The sequence below is a fragment of the Phallusia mammillata genome, chromosome 2 (assembly GCF_965637545.1).
Source record: "Phallusia mammillata chromosome 2, kaPhaMamm4.hap1.1, whole genome shotgun sequence".
Lineage (NCBI taxonomy): Eukaryota > Metazoa > Chordata > Ascidiacea > Phlebobranchia > Ascidiidae > Phallusia > Phallusia mammillata.
Genome location: NC_137253.1, coordinates 13,922,438 through 13,945,152, shown reverse-complemented (window position 1 = coordinate 13,945,152; position 22,715 = coordinate 13,922,438). Strand labels below are relative to the sequence as shown.

The window sequence follows — 22,715 nt, the reverse complement described above, 5'->3', positions numbered from 1 at the left end:
TGCATGCATGTGTTTAGTTTGGTTTTATGTTTTTAACATCTTCATTTATGTTTGGTGTCAGTAATTTTTCAGCACAATAATAGCAACTTCAATGACTGTGGCTATATGCTGAGTAGTGTAGGCACTGTTGTATACGGAGTACTGGTGGACTTTATTTCCAACACAATGAATGAGGATGTGCCAAAAGAAACCCCATCACCCAGTCCAGTGCCCCAATGGGAACAACCCCCACCTGCACCTGAAGTGACTTATAACTGGGTGGAAGTAACAGATGAATTTGAAAAAGCATGTAATGGTAAATTCTTGCCTTTGAGTTTTTAAGCTTGAGTTTTGTTGTGTGCTTGCTTGCCTAGAAATTTGCTTGCACGAAACAAGGTGTGGCATAGATAACCTAATTTTATTGCATATGTATGTTATGGTTTTCTTATATGATTACAAAAGTGGTGTTTACCTTTTTTTAATTAATGAAAATATTAATTGTCTTCTAACAAGCATCTTCAATCTCTTGTTTTTTTTTGCAGAATTGGATCTTGGTGAATTGGTTCATGCTCAACAGTAAGTAAACTATACATATGTGAAAGTTAGCCTCCATAACACAACTTAACATGTTGGCCAAGTAGACATTTACTGCATCTGTGCTGGTTAAATCTAACATATTTTTGAGTTATTTGCTGTTATATATTATAGTTTTTTAATCATAGCTTTGGACTGTTTGAAGCCATGAGTGCAATTGAGATGATGGATCCCAAAATGGATGTGGGAATGATTGGAAAACATGCAACGAGAAAGGTAGATGTAGTGACAAATTTTATAAACACCAACTACCATTATAATCATCATGTAAAATCTTGGATAACTGCATAAAAAGGCTTGTTTATGTGGCTGTGCAGTTAACTATAATCATGATGTATTCATATAAATGACCGCTTGTTTTTGGTTTGCAAGGTTCTAACTTTTAAACAGTCAGTGGAAGAAAAAAATATCAAACTGAATAATCTGGAACCAGAAGAACTTATTGTTATAATGGACACATGCCAGGCTTGTATTGTAAGTGTAAATATCATCATAAAAATGCTCCTACTCTAAAAGTACATTTTTCTCTTAGCTTTCGTGGATTGAAGGACAATCATTGGCACAGACAGTATTTACATGTCTTTACCTTCATGACCCATACATCATTGAAGATCGATGTCTTAAGGCATTTTGCATTGGTGTGCTAAAGGTCTGTGATATGATCAAGGACAAAATATATAAGGTAAGAATCCTTAAGTCAGTGTTTCTTTTTTCATGAGTCAACTTGTATAAACATCTTGAAACAGCCACAAGGTTTGGATCTAACCTACTAGGTTAGAAAAACAATTCTAACTGTGACCAGCTTTGCCCTGACAGTTGGTTGTCAGAAACCAAAATCCAAGGAACAAACATATTTTTTCCTAGTTTTTTTTGCCTCTGTGACTAGTGATGCAGTTTTGGCTCCGACACTGAACTTTTTGATTTGTTTTAATTGTATGAAATTTATACCAAAAAGAAGCATCATGAACTAACTAATTGTTGTGTCTAAAAAATACGAGCCACTTTGTCTGCAAAATATTAGAAGTTTAGTTAAGCTTACGCATTGTGAACGTGGTTTTGGAATGTCATAAACCAGTTCACTTGCACGAACACCACTAGGTTTAGTTGAAAACATCAATTAGAAAGTGAATTTTAGATTCGGCCTGATTTTCGAATATTCGGTTTCAGTCCAAACCTTTTGAGACATCTCTGACATTGAAATAATTGCTGTTTGGTGCATCAATGCATGTTGGCTCTAGGAGGAATGAAGAGTGAATGTTTTTTTGCAGGCCAATGTATTTGAGGAGGAGGATTTTCAGACTTTAACATATGGTTTTCGATTTGCTACAAATGTAACTGAACTGAGAGTTGTTGGAATGTTAAAGGAAGCTGAAGATGACTTGAGCAGAACCATCCGGGTTTGTGCTAAAAAATATGCTATATTTTCTTCTGGATGCGAAAACAGTATCTAAAGTAATATTATTTCACAAACAAACTTTTCGCACAGATCTTGTAACAGTTTAACTTTTTTGAAAGTGTTTTTGCACAATCCCCATACTTTTTTGTCTGATTTTGTAAACAATGGCACAAAAGAAACCTATTACTTTTGTAGGTGTTTCAATAATTAAAAAAAATACTGCACAGTTACAACTGTATCTTTTCTTTAGACTACCAAATCGAATGAACAAAATGATTTGACAAATGCTCATAAAATGTCATGCCTTCAAGGTGTGTTTGCCAGAATCAAATTCCTCAGACTTTTTTTGCAAGCGATAGTTCCTTTTGGCAAGAAAGAGGCAAGTTCGGTAACTTTCTTAAATGAGTTAGCGATCTCGAACCTGAACATTGCTCCAAAAGGAGCCCATTGATTCCCAAGTGCATGAAAAATTATTGTACATCAAGTAATAAAGGCTAAAAGGACTGTTCAAAAAATCCATTATATATGTGGTATCAGGACCAATGTATTTTGAACATTAATATATTTAAATCGCTGCTTCCAAGTAATGTTGATTTTTGTTAATAGTGTTAAAGGTAGTGCCAGCAATGCACTTTGGTGGATTATTTTTTTACCATTACTCGTTCATGTTTAGATTGATGTTGTGCAGGGATCCAAAAAGCTTCTTATTCAAATGTCAGAACAACTCGAAATAATTAATAAGTATGTTTTAATCATGCAGTGTCAATTTCCTACAACAATGTTCATTTGTATGTTAATACATTTGTTTGTTTATTTCAAGAACAATTAAGTTGGGTGTGCCACCCATTACTACTGAGGATGGCCATGAAGTTAGTATCGGTTTTGAACCCCTCGTCAACCAGCGACTTTTGCCACCAACCTTTCCCAGGTCAATGATTAATGGCCACTTTTTTACACAAATTCAAAAGTATATTTGTTGTTGTCTGGGTCTAAACTATTTTTTGTGTGCAGATACACAAAGTTGAAGAGTCGCTACGACCTTCTTCCCTCTTATAGTGACATTATTAAGAAGCTGCTTGCCATTATTGAGATGTCCAACTTTACATCATTTCAGTCAACACTAGTACGTACAAGCAGATTGCTTTTCATAGCACTTTCTTTAGAATTGATATTGGAAAATTGTGATTTACCCAACCGCCCTTAAGAGTTCCGGCCCAAACCGAATATTTGGTCAAATTGGACCGAACCCAAAATCCCGCCCTGGTGGTTGTTGTGAAATGAATCGTATCTTGTTAACCAGTTAACGCATGCAAACTTTTAGTGACACTTGAAAACAGATTTCACAACGTTTTAGCTAAACAGAACTCAGTAATTTGCGAACAATGTGGCCCGTGTTGCGTTGATACAACGAAAATTCATCTCATGCAAAAGCTTGGTTTTCGGCCCGTGTTTTTTAAAATGCATCACTTTAACAAAAGTTCTGTACAGCAAACCTCGGTTAATCCATAAGCCAAAAAATTCGTCCGGATTAGGCGAAGATCCTGATTAATCGATTTTGAAACAAACAAGGTTTAATGTAAAATGAAAACTAAACTTCAATTTTTTTTAATAAACTTTTTCATTAAAGTCAATTTTTTATTAAACCTTATACATTTTAGTTTATTAAGCAAATTAATGCTCAACCTCCCGTTTTTAATTCGTTCAGGATTTTATTGTGACGTCATCACAGTGCAACCCGTGCGTGTTCACGCGCTCAGTGCTTCAAATCGTTTTTATGGCGGACAACCGAAAAGTCTTCGGCAGCCATCTGCTCTCTGATGTGCTGAAAGAGTCGATGCGCTCATTTAATGCTCCTCCCTCTTTTTCCCCGCGCTATCATGTGCTCCAGAATAACAGCAAAGCGAAAGATGTTCTCGATGCATTTCTTGCAAGAGCAACAAGAGTAAGTATTGTGTTAATCCGAAATAAGTGATTTATTTCTATACTTGTTGCCCGCCCGCCGACCATAAAAAAATGAGACAAACAAACCTGACACGATTACATTTTGTGTTTTCCTATGTTTATTCATTCTCCAACAAACATTTATTAGACATTTTCATTAAAAAATGATAAAATGCCTTTGAATCATCAGACAATCAACAAGCTTGTACAAGCATATGGACACAACTACGCTCGTCAAAGAGAGAAACTCGCAGCGATTCTTGAGGACCTGGCAATCTTGCAGGTTACACATGGTTTTTAAAAACGTATTGATATATTGATTTACGATGAAACAGAAAAAGACGAAATTTGCTGCGTATAGTTGTCGAGCGACCTTTATTTTTCTCTGTAATCCTCTGTATTCTCTGAACAAGAAATAAGATTTATTTTGTACTTGAAATCATGCAATGTTTTATGAACGGTTGTTCTCACCTTCAAATATACCAATGATGAATAATAAGTTAGTAGAACACTGACTAGACTTTAATAAAATTTAGGCCAGTTTGTATAAGCAATAAATGATTAATAAGTAGAATACTTAATAATAATAAAAGGACGATTTGTTGTCGTCTCCACGAGTAAATGTAAAAAGGCATATTAACCGAGCTGTCAATGTTTTTATGTCATTACAAAGGACGATGCTGACCGATGCGATACAGATCTGCAAACCATCATCCAATCTCTCGACCCAAACACTGTCCGATCGCATCTTACGTGTTTTGGAAGCTGGACATTGCACCACATACTCAGGGTAAGTTTCTGCAAGTTGAACAAATATCTTTTATTTCTACAGTTTAAATCGCAGCCATCCACTCTTGATTTTGTGATAAATGACTATACCTTCGCCCTTGAAAACTAAGGTGAATTTGGATGAAACTTTTACAGATGCATGTTAGATTGGTCATGTGGATTTGCAATTGTGCGATCTGCTTCGTTTTGACTGTTGTGTGAAATGCAGAGTTGTAAACGGGCCTGAAATTGGAGCCCGAACCCAAAAGTTTGATTGACAGGCCTATAAATTAAAGTCTCAGGAGAGACCAAGACAACAAACACAATTTACAATTTATCTTGAACAACAAGGCTTTTTGAACATGGCGTTTTATGTTTGACATTAGGTCAGGTCCAGCAACAGGCTACATTGTTAGGTCAATTTATTCTAAAAAATTAGGCCTGTTTTAGGAAATATGACAATTTGATTTTACAACGAGTTTTGCTTTCAGGTCATGACGCAATACGTGTTGAGCGGGTTTCAGTTAGAACTTTACAGTGAACATGAATACCACTATGTATACTGGTAAGAAGCAGGTAGTTTTCTAATAGAATGAAGTTTTATATAATGAAACTGTTAAAGAACCTTTTTAAGATCCATTTTATTAATTTTTGTACCATGCATACCATGTTGATGTGATATCACTTTTCAAAAAATAATAATTAAAATTTAACATAAGATTTTGCTGCTTTCTCCACAAAAAATGTTTACAATGGCGAATTAACGCGTTTTATCGATTGATATTAACCAACGAAATAGACCCTGTTGCGACATAAATAATTTATAATCCAAAGCGGCACAAAGTATATGCGCAACGAAACTTATCTAAACTATGTTTTGTTTAACTAACGAATTGTATTGGACTCTCCTTATATGCAGGTACTTGGCTGAGGTGCTGCTCAGCTGGCAAATGACGACCTTGAACCGAGCTGAAGGTCAACTGCAGAGAGACGAGACTCTTAACGAGCAAATGCAATCTTCAAAATCGCGCAGTCACAAAAAGGCGAAGAAAAACAAAAAGAAGAGCCGACTTCATGCTAAAGAACTTCTGCTAGTACAGGTAAAACCATACTATAAAAGGTATTTTGAAACAATGAAATATTGTTGAAGTAAATATGTTTCCTTTTTTGCATTCTATGGTATTGTATAGTGGTATGAGCTGAGTCGATACTCAATTGTGGTGCTCCTGTCGGCCATGTTGCTCATCTTAATAAAAATATCATTACGCATGTTAACTACCACGACTAATATGTCATAGGTCTTTGACGTAATTGTACTCCGAGCATGTCTTTTCGAGCAGACGAACATAAGCATTTGACGCTCGTTACTTAACAAACTCCTACAGTTTATCTCATTTATTTTTAACATGTATACTCAGGGGATGCAAATGATGTCGGCGGGGACATTTAAGGTCATGCTTGGCTTTTTTCTGGATGGAAAGCTGAAGACACCAGATTGTGAGTTCGACAACGAAGCAACGAGATACGAACATCGCTTTCAGCCTTTCCTTGCAGTGTCCACCCCGCCTTTCATGCCGTACAAACAATTTAGGGTAAGTCAGTTTTTTTAAGCTGTAAGTTTGATCATGCGCAAAATTGGTAAGCGGGACCTAAACCCAAATTCCTCCTATCCCCACACCATTGCCTTTGAAGTTAGAATTATTCAATAGTATTTTACCTGCAAGTAAACGTTATACAGTGTTAAAAAATCAAACATGCAATTTTATTTGCTGATATAAAACGAAATTAAATTTTACCTACTTTCTACAATTAGTGTTTATTTTGTCTTAGGAAATGACAGATGTCACTCAGTACTATCCACCTCCGTCATCACGTGATCTATACATGTCGTCATCCAAGCATTTCGAGCAAGCCAAGGCATTGTACGAAAAGATGGCTCCATCTGATGAGGTCAATCTAGTAAAAAATAAACATTCCAGTAAATAAAATGTGCATGAGACATGTAAACAAATTTAACCGAATCATGGTTAAATAATTTCGACCTATTCATATTGGACTCATGAGCAATATGATCTGGTTCTGATTTCCGTAGTGCCTTATCATGCGTTTATGAACGCCAACAGCTGTTTATTTACTATCAATGTCAATTTATTTGTGCCCATAGTTTATGAAACAAAAGCATGTAACTTATTTGTGCAATATGGACCAGCGCGATTATCATAAAATTAATAGGCAGATGAACGTATATTCATAAGGCTTCTGTGCCTATGTTGAGTGCCTGGTGTGAATTTGGGATTTGCCTTTCAGTCATCCTACACGCTTTGTAGTACATTAACGTTTTAGTTTGCCCCTAAATGCTTAGTAATTCTATTTTTCAGACCCAACAGTTGCTGCTTGTCGCCAAAACCAACATAGTTGTGGGCAAGTTGCTCGCCGGAGGTCACACGCGAAAATCGACGACCAAACCCGGCTTCGACTTTTCAGCTCATCCGGTGTTTCCAATTATCAGGGTCACGTGACGGGAACCCCCCAGCGTAAGATTTTTTGTCGAGTTCCTCAACCACCAGTGTCGCCACCAGCAGGGTTCGAGTTCCCATATACAAGTTCTATTTGGGACCAAGTTTTGTTGAGAAATAAATTAAAACTCAGATTGAGTTCTAGCTGTGAGACCAATAAAACTGTTTTGCGATAGTTCCACACATTTGCAAATAAGGGCTTGGTAGAAATCTTCTCGGTCTTGTTTTTGCGCGTAGTGGCGGCAAAAAGTCCTGCCTTGTTTTGTTTTTTATAAAACTTTTGGAAACGCCTCTTTTTAACTCCTACAATCCCACAGCCCCGCTAAATTGGAACTAAAACCGAAAAATGAAACAATTATTTATTGATGTTGCTGTGTCGATTTAAATGCAACAGACGACCACGACTTCAAAGTACAGTTCAGTTGGTATAAGTGCATGGAAAATTTGCACCAACGTAAAGGCGTGAAGAACAGGTGAACAAAATATTTACAACAGTTTAAAACATCGCTTTCGTTTGGCAATTAGGCTATACAGCAGTCAGCAGGGACAGATACCGAGATTTTGCATAGTGATATTACATCCCAACACGCTTCTTTGACAAGTTTACATAAATGTACAGGAAGGACATATGGCGAATATCAAAGCAGACTCAAGAACCGTTGCTCGTCATCTTAATTTCATTTAAATTTACTCTGTGAAAAAGGTCGCAGCAACAAAATTGCACTCAAATATTCATTGAATCAAAAAAGGGGAGTTAGGAGGTGGGAAAATAGGAGGAGCGGTCTACAGCAGGGGTCGGCAACGCCTGGCACGCGTGCTGAGGTTGGCACGCCAACTGATTTGCGTGTTTATATTGAAGTAACAATTTAACCTGTTTTGCTGCTTGTATTCAGTTTTTATCATGCCATTGTCTTAAAATTCAGCCTTACATGCACAAAACACTCTGCTTTCATTAACACATGGAAATAACAAGTAAATTGGCACGCGTCGCCGTAAAGGTTGCCGACCCCTGGTCTACAGTCACACAGTTAGTAATATCCAAAGGAATATACAGTGGTTGGCGCAGTGCGAAATCGAAATTGATTGACACCACGTTTCTCAGATGAATGTTGGTAAATTAAACCGAATACTTGACAAATTCAAGTAAATGAAGGTAGTTTTAGAACAAATACTTTTCGGCACAAATCATAATTTTACTCGAATCCAATAAACGCAAAAAATGGAAATTCTTTGGTAAATTGTGTTGCCTTTTGGGTGATTAAAGTAAATTGACTGCTTGGTGCAGATCGGCATTACGTACACATGCAACATGCGCCCCAACAAGTGAATTCAAAGCGTACATTGTTATGTGAATGCGTTTGCTTTAATTGTTTCAAGCGGTCTTTATCGAAAATGTTGTTTTTTTGGGTAAAGCTTGTGTGGAAGGTCTTACATGTCAAAAGGTATAATATACATAAGGGTGGTTTCCATTTAACAACAAATAAGCACAAAGGTAGATTACTACACATAATAAAAAAGTGAACAGTTATAATGCACAATTAAAAAATACATCTGGCATACCCTGCACGAACTGACGTTTAAAAAGATTTTTACAAAAAAGTACCCCGTTGCCTTCGTTGGAAGCATAATAAAACATTCTGACGTCACGCAAAAGATGACGCGAGTCTATGTACGTCACAAGGAAGTCGTTTTTTCTTGCCCATCGGACGTAAAGCCATTGGTGGGTGGCGAAGTCATTGAAATAAGTTTGTCGATTTGCTCTTGTTGTCGGAGGACCTGTTAAAAATTAATGTTTTTGTTGCAAACCAAACGACCTACAGTTGTGCGTATATAAAGTTGTTTAATAAAATTTTAAACCCTGCATTAACCTTAAGTTTTCAACCCAATAAATGTCAGCTCAAATATTTGAATTTCTTATTCTGATGTCACATTTTTTAAAACTTAGGGTTAAAAGGGTTATCTTAAAATTATGTGAACATGCAACACTGTATCAATCAACAAAACAGAAAAGAAAAACACCTTACAGTTTTCATTGTACTCGGATAGAAAATGGAACAGATGAATCGGATTGCAATGACAGGCATAAGACATATTCCCAATGTCAGTAGTATCGTAAACCAAATGGTAGGATTTGAGTACGTGTTGGTCGCAGCACCTGAAAAAATGACAACCTAAATTAATTTACGTTGGTGTACGAGCGCCGAACCATTAAAAACTGACCTGGGAATAAGGCCGCATATTGACTACGACTGGTTTGAAAGATAAGGACTAGCTTATCGAAAGGTTTAGGCGCATATAGAATAAGCAGATGAAAATAAATGCGATAAACACAACATTTTCTTTCTGTGTCCTACTCCAAAGAAGCTCACGCTCGTGAAATGCACACAAAGGTCAAAGGTTATTGTTCGTGTTTGGCAGTTTTTTATTTTACGGGTGTACTACAGATTAGGACTGCGACAAACATATGGAGCTTGGCGGAAATCCATTGTATAATAATATTTCTTACCAACGAATGGAAACGCCGTGGGTAAAAAGTTGAACAGCCCGTCACTGCAGAACGCAAAAGTAAACGGAAAAATGACAGCAATACTTCCCCAAGTGAAGAAATGATTCAACCCCGTCCAAAATGTTGTATCAAGAGCAATCTGGAACAAAGATAAAAGTATTTTTTCAGACAAAAAAAATCACAAATCAACGCAGTTTTTATAATGTCGCGTTTTCGCAGTGAAGTCGTATGCCAATTAAATTGTTAAAAAAAATGTTTTCACAATATAGTTAGGTTTATATAGGTATGCTTAACCTTCTTAACTTATTACCTGAAAAGTAACAACGAATATTATGCATGTTCCAAGTGTGGTGGCCATTGTCTGCAGGTCGCTTACATCCCGACCATGAATACCTGACGTATCTGCCAGTGCTCCGTAGGTTACGAAGAACACAACCACACTTGTTAGAACGCCACGCATTAAACTGCAACAAAAACAAACAATTTAATAAAAAACCTCTATCTCATATTTAAGGCATTTGGGGCTTGATCACGAAAAAGGGTGTGTACAACAACGCTAAAACTTCGTTTTGATCAAAGTAATTGTTGGTTTGTCACGAGCTAAAATTTGAGCCGTACTGTGATGGATATACATTCTAGACGTAACAATTTTCATACAGCAAGTGATAGGCTGAAAAATCAGCCTATGATGGCGGGGTTTCAAACGCACGACAGCTACAGCTATAATTTGAAGTACAGTATTTCATTAAATAAAACTGATTTATAGGTTATACGTAATCTGTCGAGTATGAACAGTGAGCCACCTATGGGACAGAAATCCGCATGCACTTGAGTATAAATGGTGATTTACCTTGTACTAAGTATCCGTTTGTTAAAAAGTTCGTTCCGTTGACCAGGTGTATAGAGTTTGGGCAATCGTAGACAAGTTTCCTCATCTACGTCCTGCATGAAGAAAACATCGCAACTTTGAGTGTTTGGAACAGTGTTTATGTTGTTTGTAGATTTACCTTTTAAACAATTATCGGGCCATCCCGATGTGCTATTCGTGAATGATTGGCCCAGTAGGTTTAGTAGGTTTACATGCACTAACTATTCTTTATTTCATTGAAGGCTTGTCCACAAACTATAGATCGGTTTGAGGCGCAAAATAAAAAATACAGGTATATATCTTTACGTTTTTGTTTGTTTGTTTTAGCTTTACATGATGCACAAAGGTTTGCGAATACAAGCAGAGGCAAGGTACGTGTCGAGCAGCAATCCTATAGGAAGATATTTCTATGTTAGTTTAAATAAATAAGTATTAAATTACCTGTTCAATGATGGCAAGAACCAACACAGGTGTAGCAGTATAGATCGTGTTGTAAACAGCCACAAACCAATCGTCATAAGCGCTCTGAAAAAAAAAAAAATCTTTCAGTATTATGTAGAAAAACTACCCTTGACAAATGAAGCATAGGTACACAAACAACCGTAAAACGCAATTTAAACCATCAAAAACCAGTAGTATTATCTGGAATTTGTTTTCAATGCAGGAAAAGTCAATCTTTCTTAGCGCTTATTGCAATAACCTATTTTGTTAACTCGTTTAACAGGCACAGTACAAACTAACTCCAACGAGGAGGTCACAGCTTGGCAGAGGGACAAACAATGCTAACCTGCGCAGTAAATCCACAAAAACAGCCGAACCAGAAATGCACAAGAGTGAAGGCAAAGTTCTTGTAGAAAAAATATCCGAGGAATTTTGCCATTCTCATGTACGACCACCGACCATGTACCAGCAGCAATCTCTCCAGAAATCTAAACCATTATTAGGATTTCAGTTCGAAAATATTTTTTTTGTGTTAATACCTTCGGTTTATGCCAGGTGATTTTTCACAAATAGCAAAAACACAAACAAATGAAAATCTCACCGAAATTGACCAAAAGAGAAATCCGATGAGAGAACGGCTTGTGTTCCTTCTTCTCCGCTGATCCCGACTCCGATGTGTGCAGCTGATACAATTTCAACATCAATAATTAGTTTAGGTTTTTATTTTTTTTTCAAAGTCAAATCAGTCTACAAGTCGGATATTTTCAAACACCTGCAGATCGACCAAAATGAGCTGAAATCGGGGCCATTTTGCTGCGTGTGTGCGTAACTCCTTACATAGCTTTTGGAAAAAACATTCGCAAATGCGTGTCGATAAAGTAAAGGGTTGCTTAACTTCACCACGACTATAAACAGAGTTGCCATACCGTCATTATTTCTAAGATTTGTCCAATTATTTTGACTTGCGCCTTTTTTAGTTTCATGAACGTTGAACAATTTCGCTAGATTTGTTTGTAAGACTTATTTTTCTGTAGAATTTGACACAACAAGTCAAAAATAAATCATTTCAAATACAAAACCTAAAATTGTTTTTTGTTTTTTTAAGAAGAAAACTTTTCCCTTTTTCTGGCCGTTTCTTTTTAGGTTATGATCGATAGCAATCCAGACCCAGACTAGTATAATAAGCCTATTTGTCACTTGGTGATTAAAAAAGGGTCGGTAGATTCCTACAAAACTACAACTAACAGATTTTTTTAACCACAGGTTAACATTCGTTTTTGTTTAAACCGCTTTTTATTAAGGCATACCTTTAATCATGCTGACGTCATTAGCGCCATCGCCAATTGCGAGCGTAATTTCTTTCTTGTTAGTTTTCACAAGTTCGACAACCTTGGCTTTCTGCAGTGGAGTCACCCGGCAACAAATCACCGCCTCACAACGGGAAGCAAGTTCCAAAAAATGCAGTTGAAGATCTTTACTCAAAGCGTAAGCCTATGGGGAAGGGAAACAGTAATTTAATGCTTGCTTGTTGATTCTATCTTAACGTAATAGCACGCTACTTTATCAAACTGCCAGAGAAGGTGCTTCCAGCAGGACAACATCTTTGATTTGAAAAAAATAGGGTATTTTTGGAAAATATATATTTTTGCATACCGTTTTATAGTCCGAGTTTTCGAGTGGTAAATTATAGATACAAACGGTGACGCTTAATCGCGGCAATATAAGGCACGTTTGCCACATCAACTAGCAAAACAAAGTGCGCAAAAAAAACGGACTGGGTAATCGATTCAAAAAATCTTTAGTGTGAATATTCGACAAAGCTAAAAAATTTAACAAATTTTTTTTGTCGCACAAATCATGGCTTTGACCATCAAATGTAGGTAACTGTGCATATTTGCCTCCCGTGACTAGCTATTCACTTCAAGCCGTTTTATTTTTTGCAAATAACGGTTCAAGGATATATGACCGAAATTTATTTCGCTCAAAAAGTCACAATGTACGCAGTATTTCATTTTTAGCACAAACTTACCAACGGTTGACCAGTGATAACAAGACCATATTTTCGTTGCCTGTTGTTTGGACTTCTTGGCGGTGTTACTTCGCTTTCCACTTTATTGCTTGGAGGCACAATCGGCTGCTAAAATATGTGTTAAACAATCACCTAAAACTGTGAAAAAAGCAAATGAAACGAAGGAAAGTCACCAAAACACAATGGTGTTTGAACTTGATTAATTTCTTACTAAAGTGCAAAAAGGTTTTGAAAACAAACATATTGTCGGAAATTTGTGAGGTAACCCCCTCAAACAGTTAGTTTATCGAATTTGACGAATTTCGTGAACTTTCCTTCGCTCCAACGAAAAAAAATGTTCGTGCTTAACACACCGTCAAAGCTTTGCTGTTAAGTCTGATTAGGCACAGTGCTAAACCAAAACGTAAAACTACGACAAAAAAATGTAAGCCGGCAAATTCCACTGAAAAACATTGAAGCCGTGCAGCAGCAAGGTGTCTAAAATTCGAATTATTTTTCAAACCACTGATTAGGTCAATTATGATTTCATTGCTCTTGTCATTTTCAACGGCACTCGTGTAAGCGCCGTCTCTTACTAGTTGACTGTCATCCAGGTCAAAGGCAGTATTTACATTGCCCCAGGACGATTTCCAATCTTCATCAATTTCACTCAGCGCCTTGTCAATCTCTTGCTCAACCTGTAGAATATACACGTCGATGCATAAAGTTGTCGAAATAAAACTTATAATATTTAAAACCGGAACGAAACACTATTACTTGTGTCGTAACCTAATATTTTTCCTGGTAATCATCTTAAACCCTAGATTTTGTGCGGTGATCTAAGAATGTTTATTACAACAACCACCGTGGTGCTGTAAGTGCAATATCTATTTCTTTAAGGATTCAGTGGTTTTACTCCCTTCAGTAGTATTTTCAGTTTGTTTCACCTCTCAACGTTTACCAAAAAAGGTAAATCGTTTTTCGGCCCCATGTTTTTGTTGGTTTAAACCAGTGTTTCTCAACCTTTTTTCTTGTACCGCCCCTTTTACGTGTTCGTTATTTATAAACGCCCCCCTTAAAACTGACAAAAATAAATACGATTTTATTTCAATGCGATATTTAAGAGCCGAGTGTTTAACAAGCTATGTTTAAGCACTTAATCATAAATATTCTAATTGTTAATTCAACATGATAAAACTGACTACAGACAGTCCTCATTGCTTTTAGCTTGGTACACGTGACGGCCCAAAATTGTTTAGTTTTGTCGAGCACCGAGCTCACGTCAACGCTCGGTGTATTGTGACGTCAGAAACGTTTCCAAATCCATGTTTTACTTGCCCCCTTTTTGGCCTCCAGGGCCTAATTTAAGATGAATAGGTCCTTTCTGCATAAGACATAAGGAAAGCCAACGCCAAGTGAAACACCAACGTTTTTTGCAACATGCAACAAACGGCATTTGAGATTGTTAACAGTATTTGACGTTTTCGAAAACAGTCACTTTTATTCTTAGGGACCCTACTTCTGTGCATCAGCAGTAAACAAACCACACGTTCAATTGTGATGTCACAAAACCGTTTATGACTTGCCTTTTACATTATTGGGCAATAAGCAAGTAATCAATTCGTAGTACGGTTTTGTAGTGGTTGTCTAACACAGGCGTCACCAAACATTTTTCACTGCGGGCCGGATAACATTAAAAATATCTTGCGAGTGCCACATAGGTTACAAACCCTAACGCGCGTCTTTCCGGGACCAACAAAACTGCAATCTTTGCTAGAATCGGATCGTGCTACTGTCAAACAGTAAAATTGTTTTGAAAATTATAGAATCTCTTTACAAGTAAAACGCAATTATTCTATAACAATTAACAATAGAAAGCCGTTTGTTCGCGCACAGTAATGAAGGCATTGATAGTTTTAGTTTCGTTTGCGATAAAACAAAAGTTTTGGATCATTTTGTGGGTTCTGTAAAACTAGGTGAACTTTGTCCTACATGTTGAAATACTTTTGCAGTGAATTAACGTTTAACGTTTAACTCAAACTTTAATTTTTCCGAGATATATATTAGGACGAAACACTCTCGCAGGCCGGATGAACTGACGTCGTAGTTTGGTGACCCCTGGTCTAACGGCTTAGTTAAATGCGGCCGAGAAAAATTGCGATGTGCGTTGCTCGGCACCAAGTACTCGGGTTCTATAGGTCGGTTCGGCCAAGCACAAGTCAATTGCTACCTGCAAATTTTGCTATCAAAGCGCAGACAAGCCCCGACAAATGACCATTGTGATTTGAATAAAATACATTGTGACATCACAGTCAAAATCGCGCAGCAAACAAAGTACACGATACAGTGAATACTTTGTCAAATCTACTTTAACTGATGGCAGATGGAAGAGATATGACAAAAATGATTTTGACGTTTTGTTTCGTTTTACCTACTCTATCTTTTCCCAGCGCCCCCAATCGCCCAATTATTCTCCAGCGCCCCCTTAGTGAGAGCAAACGCACCCAGGGGGGCGCTGGCGCCCCCGTTGAGAACTGCTGGTTTAAACTGATTAGGTTTAGTTTTCTTTCAAACTGTAATTGTTAGTCGGGTTACATAAATACGAACAAGTTTATTTAGATGAAACTTTTTCAGTATGTAATTTGGCTATGGGCGTATCACCCCTTGAGCCTTGATAAATAACATTACGTCGCCAAAATGTATTCGAAACAAACGAAAGAAGGGCAACATACCTCTTCTGGTGAATATCCAGATATAATAAAAACCTTCTTCATATGGTTAGTGAGCATGTTACAAGAATATCCAATGTTTATGGCTGTCTCTTGCTTATCACCGGTCAAAACCCAAATTTTGATGTTAGCATCTGACAGCTTGGCTATCGTTTCCGGAACACCATCCTTAACAAAACGAAAAAGTTTAAACAAGGCCTCTAACTGGTTTTTATCTCCTTGTCAGAACGTTTTTAAACAGCTTTTTGAACACATTTTTTTTTAGTATTTTTCTTTTTAAGGGCTGTTTTTTACCCTACTGCAACCAGCAAATGCAGGCAGTATTGTTTGTATGGACCGATTCTGGTGAAGGTTTTAAAATTGTTTGTCTTACTGTTATAGATAATAAAAACCACGCCAATTTTAAACGTTGACTAGGAATAATTGCAAGAAAGATGTCTTCTATTGTAAAGCAGAAAAAAATGTCGAAAAGTTTTTACAATGTATTAAATTCCCCACAATACAATAAGTTCAATAACCACAATACCTGCCCGAAATTTTGGTTAAATGTCAACGTTACTTGACTACAGGCCAAAGTAATCTAACAAAAACTACCTGAAGTTTGTCTTCAATGGCGGTTGCTCCCAACAGCACCATGTCTCTTTCTATCTCTTCGTACACCGCATCTAGTTTGTCTTCTCGATCTTCGAGGGCTGTGCGCTCCTTCTGAAACATCTCATTCCACACATCGAATTCGTCCTTGCTGATTTCTTTCATGGCGAGACAAAGTGTGCGCAAACCCGACCTCGCAAAACTCTGCAAAACATACAATTCTTAGATGTAAGTTAAAAAAATATACTAAAAAGGATACAGATGAGTGTATTAGCCGTACCGTAGATGAATAAATTATGTTTGTTTTTTAGAGAACATTTTGGTTACTGGTCACTATGAAAAGTTCGAACATCTCACAAGCCTTTATGAAACTTGTTTTTTTTCTTATTTGTTCTATTTAGCATTTTCCATTAGGCCACTATCACTTTTGTACATTATTTGCAATACGGTCTGGCAGAACCAATGTAAGAACCGCAGGTTTAGAAACTTAACTTAACAATATTAGCAATATCTTTAGAAACTTACATTCAGGTGCTTGGTGGTTTTCAGCTTCACTTTTAAGTCGTTTTTCTGGTTCAATCTTTCGTAAATCACCGAGTCCGCTCCCTTGCATAGCAGAAGTATCTTGCCTGTTAAGGTTATTGTTTTTAAGCGTTATTACTGAGCCTAGGCTTGCACAAAATAAAAAAAAACTACGACTATTATGTAGGTAATGTTTGATAAAACTCAAGCAGCAGAACCGATCGAATATCATGTCGTATATGTCGTCAGCTATGCATTGTGATAGTACAACTAAATGCTCAAAAAGTAGCGTAGTAATAATTAAATCTAATTTACCAACGACGCAGAAATTTACTGTCAGGCGTAAAGGCCAAGCTTGGAAAGTACTATAATCACTCCATTGTCAAATTCTGGAGCCAAATCCTCACCTGACTGATCTTTAACTATTACGGACATCCGTTTCCGGGTATTGTTGAACTCCAGGACGGCCAATATCGTGTACGTCACTGACTTACCTACAAAAAGGTAAATGTTAGGTAATCATGCAGTACTGTATAAGTGCTGAAGTAATAGTCAACACACCCATAGTGAAGCAGCCCTTCTTACCTTAAATCAGCAGGCTTTACTCATAATTACATATATTTTTACAAACTGATTTGGGTTGGAATTAGTTGTATTTTACTAAGACCGACGACGCCTATAGGCGTGACATATTATCTCATTGGGTGTGTGAACATATAATGTGTCCGTCCTAACGGAATGGAAGAACTTGTAAAAACTACTTATCACCAAACAAATGTATTATACGTAAAATTGAACAAAAATAAAGACATTAAAAATGAGTTAGTGCAAAACAAGCAAAGTTTTACATGCGCTGTGTTGGTAAAAGGGCGTTCGGATAAACATTATTCAAAGTAAAAAACAAGTTTATCACACATCAAATCAAAACTTTAAACTTTGGTCTAACCATGTTCTATGACGGTGATTGTGTCGAAAGTTCGCGATTTGAAAACGTATCCGAAGTTCCTGGCTGCTGATACCAGAGCTGCCTCGTCGGGCGATTGCGCTCGGTATGTAAGTGAACCTGTACACAAAAAATAATTCACGCAAGTTAAGTGGAAATGCAAGATTTGTAAATGAGTATGCAAAAAAACAAACACTTTTTTCTCAACCTCGATTGGGAGTCCGCAATTACCTTCCAACATTTAGAATATGTTTTGACCTCTATAATGTTATCATTGTGCTACATTTTTACTAAATCCGCAAATAGGTGATAAAAAATTTTAGGTTATAGAAATATTGACTAAAACAGCGGTTCCCAAACTGGGGTCCGCGGTCCTTTAGGGGTCCGTGAGGCAATTTTGGGGGGACCGCGAAGCGGGTAAAGTAATTCTATAATCTTGTTTAGCATCAGTTTGTGCCACTGAATAAGTTTAAATCAAGAGAACTGAGAAATCAACTGTCTCCATTGCTAAACAATAGCCTTTATTGAATGACAACTATCAAAAATGCAATTGTTCGCGCACAATCGTACTGCTTTTTATCTTGTCTGTAATGTTACAAGCTGTCTTTAGAGTTTAGATTTAGATCATTATTATGCGCAATTTTGCATAACTAGCGAAAATCCTGCAATCAACTTTCGTTTTTCTGAAATACACATTCCAAGGACCGCGAGCCCTCGAAATAATGGCAAAGGGACCGTTTTGACAAAATAATGAAAAAGTTTGGGAACCACTGGACTAAAACAAGCATCGTCGCCTCACTTGGTTACAATTTAGTGACACAGTACAAAAAAATTTGATCACAAATGTTTGAAATTTAAACACGTTTGCCGAATTCGACCTATTAAAACAATTTTAGCGATAAATTCCGTGGTAGTTTACCGTCACTGGTTTGTTCGATCACAACCGTGTGGCACAGAGCGAGAAGACGCATAAACTGATGGCATTTGTGGTCACCGCGACTGACTTCATCGACTAGGCGCTGGTCGTAAAACTTGAAAGAACGCTCGGCGTATTCGTTGTTCGAAAGGTCGACTGGTGTTGCTTCCTGGGGAAAATAAAAAGAAATTCCAACAATTAGGCTATTGCTGTCAGGCATAATTTATAAACGGATTTTCCAGCAGTTTTTATAATAAATATTCGATGTTTTGATGTCCCATACAAGACGCCTTCATCAGGATAACGGCATCTATTGCAAGAAATTTTTTTTTATAAAGCGACAATTGCAACAACATTGTACGGCTGTAAACTGGCACCAACGGAGTGATAAATAACTGATTAAAATTTAACTGCGTGGAAACAACAAGCAATCGAGCAAACAGCCAATTCTTAGGTAAAACATATTTTTTTAGTTTTGATTTTTCTTTGTGGTTACCTCCTCAAATCGAACTCTTTCTCTGTGCCTGTTATACAGGTCTCCATATCTTTTTCCGTTGATGGAACACTTGTCAAATTTCATTACGTTCTGAGTCAGCGTTCCAGTTTTGTCCGAAAATATGTAGCCTACTTGCCCTAGTTCCTGCCAACACAAAAAATGAAAAGCTATTAAAACCGTACACACATATAATTTTCTTTCTAAAGCACTATTAAACGGGGAAGTAGTACATGGTGTAGGAATTGACCTCGTTTAAAGTAGTAGTCCTGGCAACAGCTGGCAGATTTTTCTTCGAATAGTAAAGCTTTCGATCCCAGTTGATGTAAAAGCTTTGGCCAAGTCGTATAAACTCCATGCTGCAAAATTCAATATGTATTTGTAAGTTCACAGAAATTGGATATGTGTTTGTAAGTTTTATTCCTGTCGGAAATTGTTCTTGTTTTTCATTTTTTACCAACTGGTGTGCTGGGTGGGGCCAATGCCACCGAAAGAATTTTTGTGTAGTATGCACAACAAATCAAGGCGGGATTAAAAACGACAAAGGTAGGGTGATAAAGCGGTTGCGCTAGTCACTCATCTCACATATACCAACCTGACGTAGAGTGAGATTGGAACAAGGGTGTTGAGAATAATGAGATTCGACCAGAACATGAGAAAACCCGACATCTGAGGATTCGGTGAAAAACTGTCCCACGGCAAATACATCTGAAATTTCTACAGAACGGAACATAATGTTAGCGACGTAATTTATGCATATTGCTACCAAATACGCAACTTACATTTCCTTGAGTGCTCTCCCATACACTGTTTAATATGGCAGCAAGAGTGGAAAAAAGAAAAAGGACCAGAAAAATCTAAAACAAAACAACAACATTTGTTATGAAATTAATTAAAAATCACGAATCATAAACGTCGTATATACAACTTACCCCCCAAACGAGCTTATTCATAAATCTCTCGATGCGCGTCCGTTTTAGGATTCGGCGACCTGGATAATATGTTTTTTGTGGCATGACATTGCGGGCACATGTATCAAAATCAAGAACAATAAACGCATAGTAGTGTTAAGTAAAAGTTAGTTAAAGTAAATTCGTAAATACGTTAAACACTGAAAAAGATACACGCATTTTAAGTCTTAAGAATATGTTTTATGCACGTTTCAACAGCCACACTCAAGGGGACAACATTCTACAAAAGCTAGAGTTTAAAAAGTTCCATTGGTTTTAAATTCACATTCTGTAAACTGTAAAGCATTCTGTAGTGAACTATACAAAATACTGGGAATAATCAACAAAACATATAATACGTTTGAAAAGTGTCCTTGCCTGAGTTTTGCATTAACTTTGTGTCAGATCCAGCAAATATCACCAGCCCATAACACCAGGTCGTGTTTCTGAGATTGCAACCTCTCAGTAAAATCTTCTCATTGTCAATCGCTATCGTTTTTCCCTTCCATTCCAAATTGCCCGTAAATTTGTGCAGAACGTTATTCGGTGCTTCGCATACGACTTTTCCTGTCAACGAAGTGTGCATATAAGTATAATTTATCTCATGAGCTATTTCCATTTATTCGCTTTTTACGCTCCCAAATAAGACAATATGGTGTGCAGAAACGTAGCTGGTTTATTTCTAAGACAGGTTCGACATGCAAGCTACATAACTGAAGTAAGGTTCGGCACCAGAAAACTAAGTAAGTCGGGTTGGGCTTTTCAGCTCGGCCCGGTTCGGGCTCAAGCATCCATAAATCAGGGTTAGATGGGGGCTTGACTTAACACTCGGCATCTTTCTTGTCGCGTTTTCAACACCCGTTGTTTTGTTAACAAAATATTCAGAAATCACAGAATATTCGATATTATGTGTTATAATGGAAAACGTCTTACCGTTAAAAGAAGTGAACAGCTTTACATCATCGCCTATCTCTCCAGTCACCGGAAGAGCTTGTCTTACCTTTAAATTTGTCTCGCTAAAAACACGAAACGTTCAAAACGATCACAACATCATAATGACCGGTTCGTGCAATGAATCAAGCGCTAAAGCTTACCCATCTAAGTCAGCAGTTTCGATGTAAACCACATTCTGTTCTTCACTGCTGGAAAGCAGAAGGAGGTCCGCCTGTGTATATGATACAATATTTGAAACTTTGGATTTTCAACGGCGATGCATAACTGCAATACTTACAGGAATATGTTCATTGTTACTCAGTTTAACAACGTCGCCAACACGAAGGTTCATCCATCGTTCCGTGACCAGGCTTTCACAAAAACACTTTTTAAATTTAATTAATGAATTACATTAAACCCTTTTTAGGAAAAGCGTCAAATAATAATTTTTTAACCGACCTAGAAAATGGCTGCTTTGCGTGCCAGTTTACCATATGAACGGCCAATATTAGCATTCTGACGTTTGTTACAAATTTATCGTTTCCACGTTACGCCAAATATTTACATAGGACCTGTTCGTCTTTTAAAAGGAGATTGTCATTATTTTTGACACAGCAGCCGTTTTATGGTTTAATACAAACGCAGGTTCTTACCTGTCTGATTTTACTTTTAATGTTTTCCTATTGTTCACCGCTTTATCACTTCGATGTCGATGCTGCAAACAGTATTTACAAATAATACTTGCAAAGTATAGAAGTAAAACTACACAAAAACAAACTTATTTGGTAAATATCTGACATAAGCTTCATATTCTCATATTTAAGTTTTGTCGAATGTTATTGTCGTGTTTTAGTAAACATTTAGTCCTAAACATCTTATGTTAGAAATTACACGTTTTACTTACAACATCATCAACTGCATCTTTGATAGCTGTAATCCCAAGCACAATTATAATTGGAATCAAGGTTGTGATTGGATTTAAAGAAGAGATGTGAGGAATAAACTAAAAGTAAAAAGTTTTTTTGGTTATAAAAGAAAGGTTCACAAGTTTTACTGCATTTAAACTTACAAAAATAAATGGGCTGTACTCACTTGCAATAATAAGAGCGCAACAAAATAAATATTTACAACACGATGGAATTGTTCAAAAAGGTTAATAAAGATGAAGTTGTATGCTGTGTAGTGGGATGTTTTGATTTCATTTTCCTGGAAAATAGAAGTCTTTTAAAAAACAGAAACTGCAATAACATACAATTAAGTGAGTGTAAACACAAGTGGCTTTTTTATTATTATTATTTGGAAATTAAGCTTCCAACTGAACAGCTCCAAACAAAAAAACTTACAGTATAATTGAATTGGCTGTTGTAGTCAAAGTTGTTTGCAATCAGATCCCTTTGTTCCTCTGCAAAAAAAACAATGACGTTTTTTTTCACTCTAGAATAGATGCTTACCCAAACCTAAGAAATAAACTTACCTTTAACAGCCTTCGTACATATTCCTCCCATGACAAAAACTAACCTACTAATGTTTATAGTCACTTTATTAAAAAAAACAATGAACAGTCAAAGTAATGCTCTAAAAAGAACTTCCTTTGCTAATATAACCTCATCTTGCCTCAAAC

At 36.8% G+C, this 22,715-nt stretch overlaps 2 protein-coding genes across 6 annotated transcripts; one reads left to right on the top strand and one right to left on the bottom strand.

Moving 5' to 3' along the window:
- Positions 1–101: 101 nt before the first annotated feature.
- On the top strand, positions 102–7,375 carry LOC145214509 (N-alpha-acetyltransferase 35, NatC auxiliary subunit-like). 3 transcript variants are annotated; one of them, XM_080083058.1, is made up of 18 exons: positions 102–295; positions 522–555; positions 702–789; positions 946–1,047; positions 1,106–1,255; positions 1,842–1,970; positions 2,220–2,348; positions 2,643–2,710; positions 2,790–2,897; positions 2,981–3,092; positions 3,675–3,911; positions 4,101–4,193; positions 4,584–4,700; positions 5,170–5,243; positions 5,598–5,778; positions 6,097–6,270; positions 6,509–6,628; positions 7,057–7,375. In XM_080083058.1, exons 1-18 carry the CDS (start codon positions 106–108, stop codon positions 7,195–7,197), a joined length of 2,247 nt encoding a protein of 748 aa, XP_079939184.1. In that variant the 5' UTR covers positions 102–105; the 3' UTR covers positions 7,198–7,375. The 3 variants fall into 3 exon arrangements, with proteins under 3 accessions (XP_079939184.1, XP_079939183.1, XP_079939185.1); XM_080083057.1 differs by having other exon boundaries at positions 2,220–2,357; XM_080083059.1 differs by lacking the exon at positions 946–1,047 and having other exon boundaries at positions 2,220–2,357.
- A 161-nt stretch (positions 7,376–7,536) lies between these two features.
- LOC145214508 (phospholipid-transporting ATPase ID-like) lies at positions 7,537–22,651 on the bottom strand. Of its 3 annotated transcripts, none has more exons than XM_080083054.1 (31): positions 22,569–22,651; positions 22,438–22,496; positions 22,187–22,300; positions 21,999–22,097; positions 21,748–21,809; positions 21,393–21,465; positions 21,256–21,326; positions 21,095–21,177; positions 20,540–20,728; positions 20,144–20,202; positions 19,994–20,068; positions 19,807–19,928; positions 19,462–19,570; positions 19,215–19,358; positions 18,722–18,887; positions 17,806–17,922; positions 17,267–17,353; positions 16,863–16,966; positions 16,341–16,541; positions 15,750–15,914; positions 13,614–13,715; positions 13,039–13,146; positions 12,317–12,500; positions 11,611–11,692; positions 11,356–11,497; positions 11,010–11,093; positions 10,551–10,642; positions 10,011–10,164; positions 9,701–9,839; positions 9,219–9,349; positions 7,537–8,970 (listed from the first exon to the last, which is right to left on the bottom strand). In XM_080083054.1, the coding sequence occupies exons 1-31, from the start codon at positions 22,597–22,599 to the stop codon at positions 8,869–8,871; spliced, it is 3,450 nt and encodes a 1,149-aa protein (XP_079939180.1). In that variant the 5' UTR covers positions 22,600–22,651; the 3' UTR covers positions 7,537–8,868. The 3 variants fall into 3 exon arrangements, with proteins under 3 accessions (XP_079939180.1, XP_079939181.1, XP_079939182.1); XM_080083055.1 differs by having other exon boundaries at positions 13,039–13,143; XM_080083056.1 differs by having other exon boundaries at positions 8,868–8,970; positions 9,214–9,349.
- Positions 22,652–22,715: the final 64 nt, after the last annotated feature.

Excerpts from the sequence above, each read along its gene's own strand:
- LOC145214509 (XM_080083057.1), top strand. The coding sequence starts at position 106 with ATGCTGAGTAGTGTAGGCACTGTTGTATACGGAGTACTGGTGGACTTT. Across the intron at positions 2,358-2,642 it reads GCAAGAAAGAGGCAAGTTCG|ATTGATGTTGTGCAGGGATC; the intron begins GTAACTTTCTTA and ends GTTCATGTTTAG. Across the intron at positions 2,898-2,980 it reads TTGCCACCAACCTTTCCCAG|ATACACAAAGTTGAAGAGTC; the intron begins GTCAATGATTAA and ends TTTTGTGTGCAG.
- LOC145214508 (XM_080083054.1), bottom strand. The coding sequence starts at position 22,599 with ATGGGAGGAATATGTACGAAGGCTGTTAAAG. Across the intron at positions 19,929-19,993 it reads GGGAGAGCACTCAAGGAAAT|AAATTTCAGATGTATTTGCC; the intron begins GTAAGTTGCGTA and ends TCCGTTCTGTAG. Across the intron at positions 17,923-18,721 it reads GATCGAACAAACCAGTGACG|GTTCACTTACATACCGAGCG; the intron begins GTAAACTACCAC and ends TTTTGTGTACAG.